This window comes from Poecilia latipinna, unplaced genomic scaffold (assembly GCF_001443285.1).
Source record: "Poecilia latipinna isolate Pla-1442-1.1 unplaced genomic scaffold, P_latipinna-1.0 Scaffold2345, whole genome shotgun sequence".
NCBI classification, from domain to species: domain Eukaryota; kingdom Metazoa; phylum Chordata; class Actinopteri; order Cyprinodontiformes; family Poeciliidae; genus Poecilia; species Poecilia latipinna.
This window is the reverse complement of record NW_015114961.1, coordinates 49,950-61,874: the sequence shown is the minus strand read 5'-3', so window position 1 is coordinate 61,874 and position 11,925 is coordinate 49,950. Positions and strand designations below refer to the sequence as shown.

Genomic DNA, 11,925 nt, shown 5'->3' with positions numbered 1-11,925 from the left:
TTTTGTCAAACTCCATGGAGAGAGGGAGTTCTCCACGTGAGAAAACGCCAGTTGCTTTAAGCAATCTTTTAATGTGGATTTGTAAATAATTTAGATGATATTCTGAAGGACACAATGTGCACCTCTTCTCTCTAAACACGAAGGTCTCCAGTGTGAAAAGATGGTGTGTTTGACTAGTCTTATTTGACTGGTTGTTGTGTTGTGATTGGAATTGTATTCTGGTTGCGCTGACTGTAATATATGTAAAAATAACTACAACACAAACAAATAAATGAATGTGGCCACTGATGAGGATCTAAGCATTGTCTACAACTTTAAATAATATTGAACAACGCTAAGCATTTTCTAGTACAACTGAATGACTCGGTTGGATTTGTCTCAGGTAAATAGTCTTATCACAGCCTTTCATTACAACTGCTTGACAATAAAAGTTAATAATTTTCATGTAGCCGAAAAGTTGTATTTTAATAAACCTATTTTAATCGTGATTTAACAAAGAAATAGTCAAAAAATAGAGTTTTAAAGGGGGATAAAAAAATATACAAGATGATTTGCTGTATATTTTGTATTTATTGATTTTTCCAATAAAGTCGTTTACTGACAAATGAAAAGTTTATTGGAGTTTATTCTTTGTGATAAAACTACATATTTCTTTCGATGAAGAGAAAATCGTCGTTCCGCATTGTCACAAGGTGACATAGTGAGTGACTCATTTAGTAAGTATTGGGTTGGATGTACAGTAGGGAGGGGCTTGTTGTGTTTTTTTCTCTCTCCTTTTTTTCTGTTCGTCTACATTTTTTCTCCCCTTCTTGCGTCCAATCAGAAGCTGATCTCACGGGTGGGGGAGGGGCAAGGTCAGCGTGACAAAACAAACGGACCAATAACACGCGCGGAAAAGCCGGCGCTGTTTTCCATATTGCGGATGTATTTTTGTAGCAGGAAGTGAGGAGTTGTCAAACAAATCATGAGTTTTCACTACGGACAGGTAGGACAGCTTCATGTTTTTCTTTTGTTTCTTGCTATAGTGACATATTTAATGGTGTAATTAGTGGATTGTGTGTTCCGTAGCTTTCGTGTGACCCCGCCAGTTGTTTATGTTACACCACAAACGACTGTTATTCATTTGTTAGCTGAGGGGTTGTTCCTGTCTCGATTGTGCAGTATGTTCAGAAATATAGGCCCACTGTCAGCAAAACTACTCAGCAATAATTTTAATCTATATAGTTTATATGTGTAAGAGTTAAAATGAATGTGATTTCGTAATATTCTAAAAGTTCGAAGTTGGCTTAATAATAAGCTAAACTGCGCGTCCTAATTTGAAACTGTGTGAATCACCCGAGTTTCCGTACATGGCCTCTGGACCCACTTTCTGAATGTTTAAAATGTTTCCTCGGTGTTTCGTGAAATTTAATAGTAGCAAGCCATTAATAGAATCAGTTTCAAGTGGAAAAATGAAAAGATTGTTCTCCACGAGTTAAATTTTTATCCTAAAGAATATGAATTACAACACCTGATTAGCCACTAATTATTAATCTATTTTTTTAATAGTTCCTGATATGTGGTTGATTTTCAACAGCTTTATATTTGGACATTACTTTTCAACAATTTGACAAATAAAGCAAAACCTTTTCTATATTATTATGCGCAGTTATGAAATTGTAAACACCTCAATTATGATTAAATCAGTTCATATAAACAGGGAAATATTTAATTTGGGTTATGCATCAATATTGTTGACCTTGACTGAAATGCATTCCTCCACACACTTATTGGTGCTCTTGTAAATATGTGTGCTTATTCATCCCTTTAGTATCAATGTATTTTTGAATTTTGAAAACAATTTAATGTCTTATCAATAGCAGGATCTAAATTGTGTATCTTGAGAGAACACACAAACTCCACGCAGAAAGACCCCAGGCTGGGATTTTAACCCAGAACCTTGTCGTTGCAAGGTACAAGCGCTACAAGCTGCACCACTGCGCAGCTCAACTTTCATTTTGTTAAATTTAATTAGTAAGAGCACATCATTAATATGTATATTTGCTGCTTTGTAGCTCTAGAAACTTTCTTATCTCATGCAAATTTGCACCATCATATAATGTTACACAATTTATAACGGAAACACTGTTAAGATCTGGTTCTATTATTATATTTTTGTTCGGTTGCCGTAGAATCGACTCAAAATCACTTGAATTCACCTGTTTTCCTTTGTATTGCTTTGTAGGGGTATCCAAGTGGAGGCCACCCACCTCAAGGTAACCCATATGGTGGAGGCCAAGGAGGTTATGGGGGTCCCCCTGGAGGTGGAACAGGCCCCACTGGGGGCCCATATGGAGGTTATGGAGCTCCAGGTTATGGTGGGCAATATGGGCATGGACCTAGTGGCGCGCCTGGTGGTTATGGAGGACAGCCTTATGGAGGACAGCCTTATGGAGGACCTAACCGATACAACGCTCCTGCAGGTAATTCCACTCTGCAGCTGCAGCTCTGTAAAGACTTCTGTAGCTGTAAGAGTAAAATAAAACAAAATAAGACGGCAAGATCAACCTGATGCTTCTTTCTTTCGCTTTGCGGTGGGATGATTGATAAAAAACGACCTGCGTTCCCAGATAGTCACGCAGAGACGCCGCTCAGTTTGTGGACCCTCTGCAGGTCACATGAAGCTGGAGTAATGACTCTCTGGTGAAACAGAGCGAGGCCTAAGCAGAAGTCGGAGACGGATGGGCAGGGAGCGTGTGTTTTGTGTGTGTGTGTCTGATTTCATCAAATTCTACGTTTCCATCTCTTCCCTGCAGAGACAGATGTCAGGATGTCACCTGTCGTTCTTTCCATTCATGTTCATGACAGTCAGCCATCTCTTTACTCCTCCTTTTTGCACACTACACTGTATTTTCTAAGTCTCCATGTATTTTCCACCATGTAATCAGGTGGTGACCTCTTGGCCGAGTGCTGTTTCTCTCTTCCTCATGATGGCTTTTCCAGCCCTATTAGGCATATTGACCTGATCTCTTTCTTTCTTTCTTTTTCTGGTCCATGTGGAGCAGTGAGTGTGAATGCTGTGGCTTTTCAAAATATTCACACCAAATTTTCACATCACACAAAATCTGTTCAATGTGGTTTTGTGCTATTTGAAATAGGACAATGCAAAATGACATCCCGTTGTCAAGTGGAAGGAAAAGGATACATTTTTTCACAATGCACAGCATTTCTTATAAATAAATATCAGAAAAGTGTTGCATGTTTCTTTTTTGCCACAAAGCACAGCATCTGTCTCGTCCAACCAGAGCATCAAATTTGACATGTTTACTTTGTCCTCTACATGGTTTCTGAGAAACTTTAAATAGAATTGTTCTTTCTTTCAAAAGTGTTTTTTTCTTTGTCCACTTTTCCTTTCAAGCCACCTTTTCATTATCGTTGTGATGCTGTTTATTTTTATTTATTTATTTTATTTTATTTTTGTCTTTTATTTATATTTTTTTCTTTTCATTTCTTCTGTGTTTTTCTTTGTTCACTAATGGTCTAACAAACATCTGAGGCCTTCACAGAAGAGCTGGATTAATGTAGGGATTAGATTTTGCACAGGTGAACTCTGTTTACTAGTCAGTTTCTAAGGGGGATTTATTATTCAGGATTTTATTTGGGGGTTTCTACGTAAAAGGGAATAGAGTCCAAAGAGAAAGCATGTAATTGTATCTAGGTTTTAGAGTCGGTCCTTAAGAAATGAAATATTATTCAATGGTCTCAAATCTGATTTACAGGGTGCAGAATGGGAAAGTTTTAATTAAATACAAGGAATAGAAACACTAAAAGAATATTTCCTGGCTTTTGGCTTTTAGAAAAAAAAAAATGAAACAATGCTGAGACTGCTCATCTTTCATTTTCCTCCCTCCTCTTATGTGTAGGTAACATCCCTCCTGGTGTTAACCCGGAGGCGTACCAGTGGTTCCACAGCGTCGACGCCGACCGGAGCGGCTTCATCAACTCGAAGGAGCTGAAACAGGCCTTGGTCAACTCCAACTGGTCCAACTTCAACGACGAGACCTGCCTCATGATGATCAGTGAGTCGCACGGCTGCAAACGGTTTAAAAAGCCAAAAACGGACGAACCGGTTTTTAGCATGTTGACAGTTCAACGACACAGCAGTGTGGCGGTTTTCTCCCTCTGGCAAAGTGGCACAAAAAGCACTGGAAAAATCAGACGTTCAGTCAAGGCACGGCATAAGACATTTTTAAACTTGAGCTCAGTTTCTAGTCCAGGGGAAGAAGGAACAGAAATGTTCTGTCTTGATTCCTGCTCCATTCCGATTACATTTGCTGGCAGGGACCTAATGTTATCTCCGGCCATAATGAGAACAATGTGACCTCTGTGGACCGGTGTTGGAAGCAGAAGGTCTGCGGTGATGGATGGGGGGGCTGCAGGGAAACGCACTAAAACATTTATGCTTTAGTTTGGAAAGACTGTGAAGAAAAAGTTTTTTTTTTTTTTTTTTTTTTTTTTTTTTTTTTTTCCAGGTTGTTTGTCTGAACTTGTGTTTCTCGCGTCTTCTGCCAGATATGTTTGACAAGACGCGGTCGGGTCGGGTAGACTTGTTTGGTTTCTCGGCGCTGTGGGATTACATACAGCAGTGGAGGGCTTTGTTTCAGCAGCATGACAGGGACCGCTCGGGATCCATCAGCGGCACAGAGCTGCACCAAGGTATCCATGTTTCATTACCTTGTCTTAAAGGTGCTGTGGGTCATTTATTTTTTTATATATATATATAAATTCACTGTATACCCCTCACATTTTTTCCACTGCCGTCTCTCCTTTTTCAGTTTTAACTCAGATGGGCTACAAGCTCAGCCCCCAGTTTTCCGAGATGCTGGTGCAGCGCTTCGGCGGGAGGGGCGGCTCCCACGGCATCCAGCTGGACCGCTTCATCCAGGCGTGCACGCAGCTCCAGAGCATGACGCAGGTGTTCAGGGAGCGAGACACCGGCATGACGGGCAACGTCCGCCTCAACTACGAGGACTTTCTCGCCAGCGCCGTCACGAGGCTGATGTGAGCGCGGCTTCGCCAACGAGCCCCGCTCACAGCCGTCGGAAGGCGCGCCGTCATTTGGAGCGCAGGCCGACAGCCGCTCGGATTTTCCCCGTGCTTCGCCAGAGGTGCCTCCCACCCCCACACCCACCACGTTGCGGTATATTCAGCGTAGCGGCAGTCGCTGCATTTAATTTGACGGTTAGACGCCTGATGTTGCACTGCGCATGAGGTGCAGAACCTTTACTGGCACATTCACTGTGTGACGGGGTTTCTAAGATGTTCATCTACATAAAACCAGTCTGACCAAGGATAATGGTTATAGTTAGAGAAGTTGTTGTTTTTTTTTTAAATTTTTTTTTTTTTTTACTTTTTTGCAAAAGTCATGTGGGGCTGAATTTGAGTTAATATGTAATTACAGATGATGGGAACATTACAGTTATTAGATTTATTGTCACACTAAGGCCTCACAGTTTAATCAGGCCTTTTCCAACTAAACCAGTAAAAACGTGTCTTTTTCTTATTTGTTGTTTTTTTTTCCTCACTGTGTTTAACACATTAATCAAATATTTCTTTGTACAACTGTAAAGATTACTATGCAGTATATAAAAATATTATGTGGACTTTTTAAAATTGACAAAATTGTGCGCAAAATATGAGTTTTTTTGGAATTTAGCTCAAAGACAATATGAAAAACATGTATATTTTCTCCGTAGACTTGAGTTTTGCTTTATGACTTGTGTTGCTAACGAATAAATGTTTTGCCATTTGTACGCATCCTTGATCTTATTTACTTACGTGATATGCATACAAAGCAACTAGAAGCTAGTTTTTTATTTGTTTTTCTGGTGATTTTAACAGTCATTATTTTACTACTAAAATAATGACATGCCAATCAATTTGCACTGGATTTGCTCTGACCGGTGATTGGCAGATCAACACTCAGAGCTTAATGCTCCTAAATCTGGACATAGTTATAATTTCAAGAAAGAACATTAACCAAACTTGATATCTGTAGATGTAAAAGGAAAGCAAGAAAGCAGTTAAATTAAACTGAGTATCCCTATCATGATGAGATGATTATTTTTGTTTTAAAAGTTTTGAAGAACGACTGTCTACACCTTATTCTAGAGAAATATGCCACGATTGACACCTGATCTCAGGATTATAAATGCTCACGATTTTGACAGAAAGTTGAGTCCGACCCTATTTGAGCCTAAAAATGCACATATAGTTACTTTGTTTTCTTTTTGTCAGTGAAGCGGTGTGAAAAAAAATGAATAAGCAGCTGTTTCTCCTTCCCACATCTGGTTCTTTTATTCTTCACCATCTGTCTCCCTGCTTGATTAGTTTGTGGAAAGAATCGTTATGCCTCACTCCGAATTGGGTAGACATGTAATATGAAAATCCTATTGTTATGGTGAGCAAACTGATTATGGTTACGAGTATCATCACGGTTTTGTCAAAATATGCAAAAAGTATTACTATAGATGACGGGTAATTCACAAACGCTGGAAGACAATCGCATAAATGTAGTTTGTAATATCATTACCATGATGATCATTTGCATTTCACAAACCTGGCCTGTATAGAAGAGTTGTGTTTGCAGTTTGCCACTAACTGTGTTATGAAACGGCAAACAGGCCGTTTCAGAATTGTAGTTCGCCTGTATAGTGTCATGGTTTGGCGGAGGACGTGAGCGAAGCCATTCTGTCCGCGTTGACCACGGTTCCAAGTGTGGAGCAGCTGATGTCGGAGCAAGAGAAATGCTTAAAGTTTGGTGAAATCTGATCAGGTCGTTTCAAATTTCAAGAGACCACGCCTTCGGCAAGCAGTTGTTTCAGAGTAGCCGAGGATCTAGGTCCTCCGTACGAAGCAAAACGTAGAATGAGGGACTGATCTTACCAGGCCAGAGTTGAGTTACATTTTTTGTTAATCATTTCCTACAAATTTTCATCACTTCCTGTTGGTCTATCATCCCATTAAAACACTTTATGATTTGTTATTACAATGTAGCAAAATGGGTGGTAGGGGGGGGGACCGAATACTAAAGGACGTGAAGCATGTCCAAAGGTTTAACATGTTTTACGGTTCAGTTCACTGAAACCCATTTCCTTTTGCATGGACCTTTTTTTTTCCTGACTTCTGTGATTCAGCAGTGATGTAAGTTGAGTCCTGTCATCTTTCCCCATGTGTAATGAGGAAACCACTGACCATGCCTGACATCTGTAATTAACTTTAACAAATAGGTTAAAGTTAATTACTTTAGTGTTACGGGGCTGTGACACTCTGCTCTATCAGGCTAGGCTCATGATTTGGATTGATAGAAATAGCTGCGTTTTTTTTTTTTTATTTGTTTTTTTGTTTGTTTTTTTGTTTTTTTCATTTGCAAAATATTGGCGAGCGCAGCTCTAAATCTCATTTAACGAATAAACGGACATTTATTTAATAAACCCACCGCTGGCAAGTTCAGCTGGTAAAGCACAACTGGCACGGGCAATGTTGTTAGCCTGCGGGAGTAAGTGTGTGTGTGCGTGTGTGTGTGTGGCAGGAGATGAGCACATTTCTCCTTATTTGACAGCACTGATCACATGCCAGTCCTGGCTACTGCGGGATGCAGGGGTTTAAAGAATGATTTCAAACATTATCACCCACACAAGATTCAACTTAATCACAATTCCGTTTTCATTGAAACTAATTTTAACAAATCTGGACATGACTCAGTGTTTTTTTTTTTTTTTTTTTTTTTTTTCTCTGGAGCTTTACTACAAGAAACCATTAAGTGAAAGCCAGCCACTGCTCTGTGACAGGCTGCTTTCCGACTGCTATAGATCAACTAGGTGGCGAGGATCATTGTTGTTAAATGGAAAAGCTTCCAGAGTGGGGGCCGAATAATCAGTGCCATCAATCAGACGTAGCTTTGCAAAGTAAGAAGGCTTACTGATTCACTACCCAGAAAACCATCGTACCGAGTCTGATATTGCTTCTCCTATTGGGTGAAAGAAATGCACTTTGAGAGAGACGTAGGCTACCACTTTAAATCTGCATTTCTCCATTGTTAGTGAGACGTTTCCTCTGTTTCCTTGTTTTCTTAGTCTTGGTGCATGTTTTAGTATATTCGGGAATCATAACCTGAATAAATGCAAGATGCAGTTTGTAGGCAAATTTCTCTTGCAACATGAAAATAGTTTTTTCATGGCAGTGTAAAGTATTTTACCTTGGACTTTAACTGCCATTTGATCAGGAAAAGTTTTTGAGTGTGTTCCTTAAGGCAGTGTTTTTCAACCCTGGTCCTCAAGACACATTGCTTTGCATGTTTTAGATGTTAAAATACGGAGACATGCAGGGCACTGTGCCTTGAGGACCAGGGCTGGAAAGCATTGTCTTAAAGTATTTTTGCAGGAATATGGAGTGTTTGCATATCCAAAGCCAGATCCAGATACTGTGTGGTACTCGAGGCGTATGAAGAGGATGTTGTCTGGTTTGGGGTCTTTATGCAGTCAAGACCCAAACCGGTATAAACCGGAGCAGATTGAAGCTGGGATAAGAGCAAAGTCATCCAGGTCTGGAATCCTCCTTCCAGGTTTCTTTAACCTCACATAAATTGTATGTTCTCTGGGTGTGGAAACTTGACTGATTACTCTGGAATCTTTACCACATGTAGCTATGTAAACAGTGTTTAATTTGGAAAGTTACCAGTTTCCTATGTTAAGGCTGCTTAGTTTGGAAAGTTACAAGTGTTAAGAGTTTTTTTGTTTGTTTGTTTGTTTGTTTGTTTTTTTAGATTAAACACATGGATCAGATCCCTTGTAATAGGAAGAACTGGACTTGGCAAGGATGGAGACAACAAAGAGAAAAGACCTACACCCATTAAGACTGTGGATTTTTTGTTTATTATATATAAACAAAAGCCAAATTAAATACGAAGATAGATTTCATTACACCTCATTTTTAGTCACTGGAAGAAGTAGCTGAGGGAGTACACACTGCTGGGCATTCAGTGCAGTGTACTATATTTACCAGTAGAGGGTGGTAAAACGCAGAAGAAAAACTGGCGAATGACGTTGATACAGGAAGGAAATGGGAAACTCACGGAAATTACGTCTCTCTAGAACAAATGTGTTAACTGCAGAGGTGAGTGTGGTCTTATGAAATGAATTAACGGCGGTCAAAACTTGTCAAAATAAATAGTGTGATAGTAATTTGTTTCTTGATAGACACAGTAAACTAGTAGATTAATGTTCATACTTCCGGTACCCGTCTTGTTAAGATTATGAATATCAAATACTTTAAGCTATCCCACCGACCAGGGTGATGCTGACTTTGTTAGCTGATATTCGTGCATAATTTTATCAAAACGTGTTCGTGTTTTGGGGGGATGGGGGGTTGTGTCGGTTTTTAATTAAACTCATGGTCAGTTTTTGGGCGCGCTCATTCGACTCGTCAGTTTTTGTTTTGCAGTATTTTAAGTCAAAAAATGGCGAACCCTGCTAGAATGTTGAATTATATTACCAGTAAGCAAGGCGAAGCGAACGGTGTCGGACATAAAATGAACTCTGTAATAATAATAGTGGAGACCAGGTTTTCAATTCGACACTGAGAAAACTGGCGAATTTGCGGCATTGTGATTACTTTTTAACTAATTTGGCTAAGCTGAAGTTTACCGGCTGGTTACATTAAAGATATTAACCCTTTAATATCGGTTAAAAAAATATTGTTTAAGATTTATTGCCCCGTTTGAGGTAAAGCAGCAAATAATCATGATAAAAATTTGCTGTTAAAGGAGAATTAACAGTCCTCCATATGTTAATTCTAAGATTTTGGATAACAGGATATAACATTGATATAGACTGCAAATTTCTACAATTGCTTAAATCTAATCTGAAATATAAACAGAAAAAGACGCCAGATTTCACATTAAGTCATAATCAGTTGAAATACTTTTTTTTTTCTTTTTACAAAATTTGTCTCCTTGCTGCTTCTATTGGATTTTTGAGAGTAAGTAGCAGACAGGTGTTGCTAAACTGCCTGATTAACTAATTATCAACAGGTGGCTCCTCTAGAGAATCTGGAGTTGCAGTCTGCATGCAAAGTGATCAGCACGCACCTTTTTAGAAACTTATTTTTTTCCCCCTTTCTTTTATATGAATTAAGTCTCTGCTGAGACTAATTGTCATAATCAACTATAATTTGTCAACATCAATATTTTTAATCAACACACTTAATTTTTTATTTCTTAATTATTTTAATTTATTTGTATTACACGTTGATGCCTAAAACCGTGGAATTGACTGTAGCAACACACCTGTAGAATTGATTATTTTCTGGTTAAAAACACTAGACTTTATTTCCCTGTCATTGGAACCTAATTTGGTTTAACTGTAGGGATCTGGTTTTGACCACAAGAGGGGGCCAGTAGACAGAAAATGTCCACTCTGGCATTAGAAGTTGATGTTTCGTAAATATTTTTTTTCCTATTACTGTTCTGAAAAGAATAATCTATGCCACAATTTCTCTCTTACTATTATATAATTTACTTTTTTTCTAACCTTCAAGGCACCTGGGGAAAGTAAAGCAGCATGTGGCCCGTAGTATGGACTGCGATGCGGACCTACGCGCCGTACGTCACCTTCCCTGTCGCTTTTGTGGTTGGCGCTGTGGGCTACCACCTGGAGTGGTTCATCAGAGGCACTCCCAAACCTCGGGAGGAAGAGAAGAGCATTTTGGAACTGAGAGAGGAAAGAAAGCTGCAGGAGCAGGTGGGAACAGACGGCACTCAGGTGCTTAGCCTTAAAGAGAAACTGGAGTTCACGCCTAAAGCTGCTCTCAACAGGAACAGATCTGAGAAGAGCTAACTCGTGTCGCGGCAGACTTGTTCTTGCAGTTTTATTTTTTCCTCCTCCTTCTTTTTCCATCAAGAGGATGGTTCCCTGGGAACCAAAGAGGTGAACCGGAGGACAAAAATCAACCCACTGTTCTACTCACCTGAGTAGTTTTCACTTGTCACCTCCTGAAGAATCAAAGCCAGCCCGACCGACAGTAAACACATAAAACCAAACGCACTCTTGCTATTTTTTGTAACCAGGTACAAATCTTCTATCGGTGAATTTTCATACGACTTGACAATGCATAGATGAACATTTTAATCAAGCCACTCTAATAACATATTTATTGAACCGTTAAGTGTTGATCTAATTGATTGTTTTTACTTGCCCACCTCCACTTACAAAGAAAATCGCTTTTATTCATGTCATATTACAGCAGTATGAGCCAGATATTATTGTGGCTTCATGTATAAGTCACTTCAATTTTCTTTTGGTAGTTTCATTCGAAGATATTTTCAAGCTGAATGTTTCTCAAAGTGAGTGTCCTTTAATCTTTTCTGAATGTTAGAAAAGACGTAGTAATTATCTTGCAGGAAGTGGGAAAAGAAAGACGGCTCTGTGTTCCTTTTATCTCATCTGGCCTTTGAAGGCGTGTGGCAAAACAAACCAGCAGTACAGGAGGTTCCGTTGGAGCTGTAAGCTTTTTAGGAGTATTATTTGTAACCTGAACATGATGCTTTCATTTTAGAAAGTCTGGATGGTTAATACTCCCAGGTGTATAAATTGTGTCAAAGAAATGATATGAAATAAAGGAAATCTATGTTCCTAAATTGAAAAAAGTGTCCGTTGCTGACAAATCACACAAAACTGGCTTAAGATGCTTCACCAAAAAAAACATAATTTATTCCAAATGTATATTCAACATTGCTCCCCAATTTTCCTTTCTTAATAAAAAGTAACTTTGCTCATCAAAAACCTCATTCAGCTCTGAAAAGTTAAACTTATTCCTGAAGGTAAATCAGCTTATACATCTTTACTCTGTTGGATCATGTCAAACATGATCATCGAAAACGCATTGATG

At 39.1% G+C, this 11,925-nt stretch overlaps 2 protein-coding genes across 2 annotated transcripts; both read left to right on the top strand.

Annotated features, from left to right (window-relative positions):
* Positions 1–892: 892 nt before the first annotated feature.
* Positions 893–5,793, top strand: pef1 (penta-EF-hand domain containing 1). Its single transcript, XM_015018948.1, has 5 exons — positions 893–985; positions 2,225–2,462; positions 3,903–4,058; positions 4,552–4,695; positions 4,815–5,793. The coding sequence occupies exons 1-5, from the start codon at positions 965–967 to the stop codon at positions 5,042–5,044; spliced, it is 789 nt and encodes a 262-aa protein (XP_014874434.1). The 5' UTR covers positions 893–964; the 3' UTR covers positions 5,045–5,793.
* Positions 5,794–9,016: 3,223 nt separating this feature from the next.
* Positions 9,017–11,679, top strand: smim12 (small integral membrane protein 12). The gene is made up of 2 exons (XM_015018949.1): positions 9,017–9,153; positions 10,576–11,679. The coding sequence occupies exon 2, from the start codon at positions 10,599–10,601 to the stop codon at positions 10,872–10,874; it is 276 nt and encodes a 91-aa protein (XP_014874435.1). The 5' UTR covers positions 9,017–9,153; positions 10,576–10,598; the 3' UTR covers positions 10,875–11,679.
* The last annotated feature ends 246 nt before the right edge of the window (positions 11,680–11,925 follow it).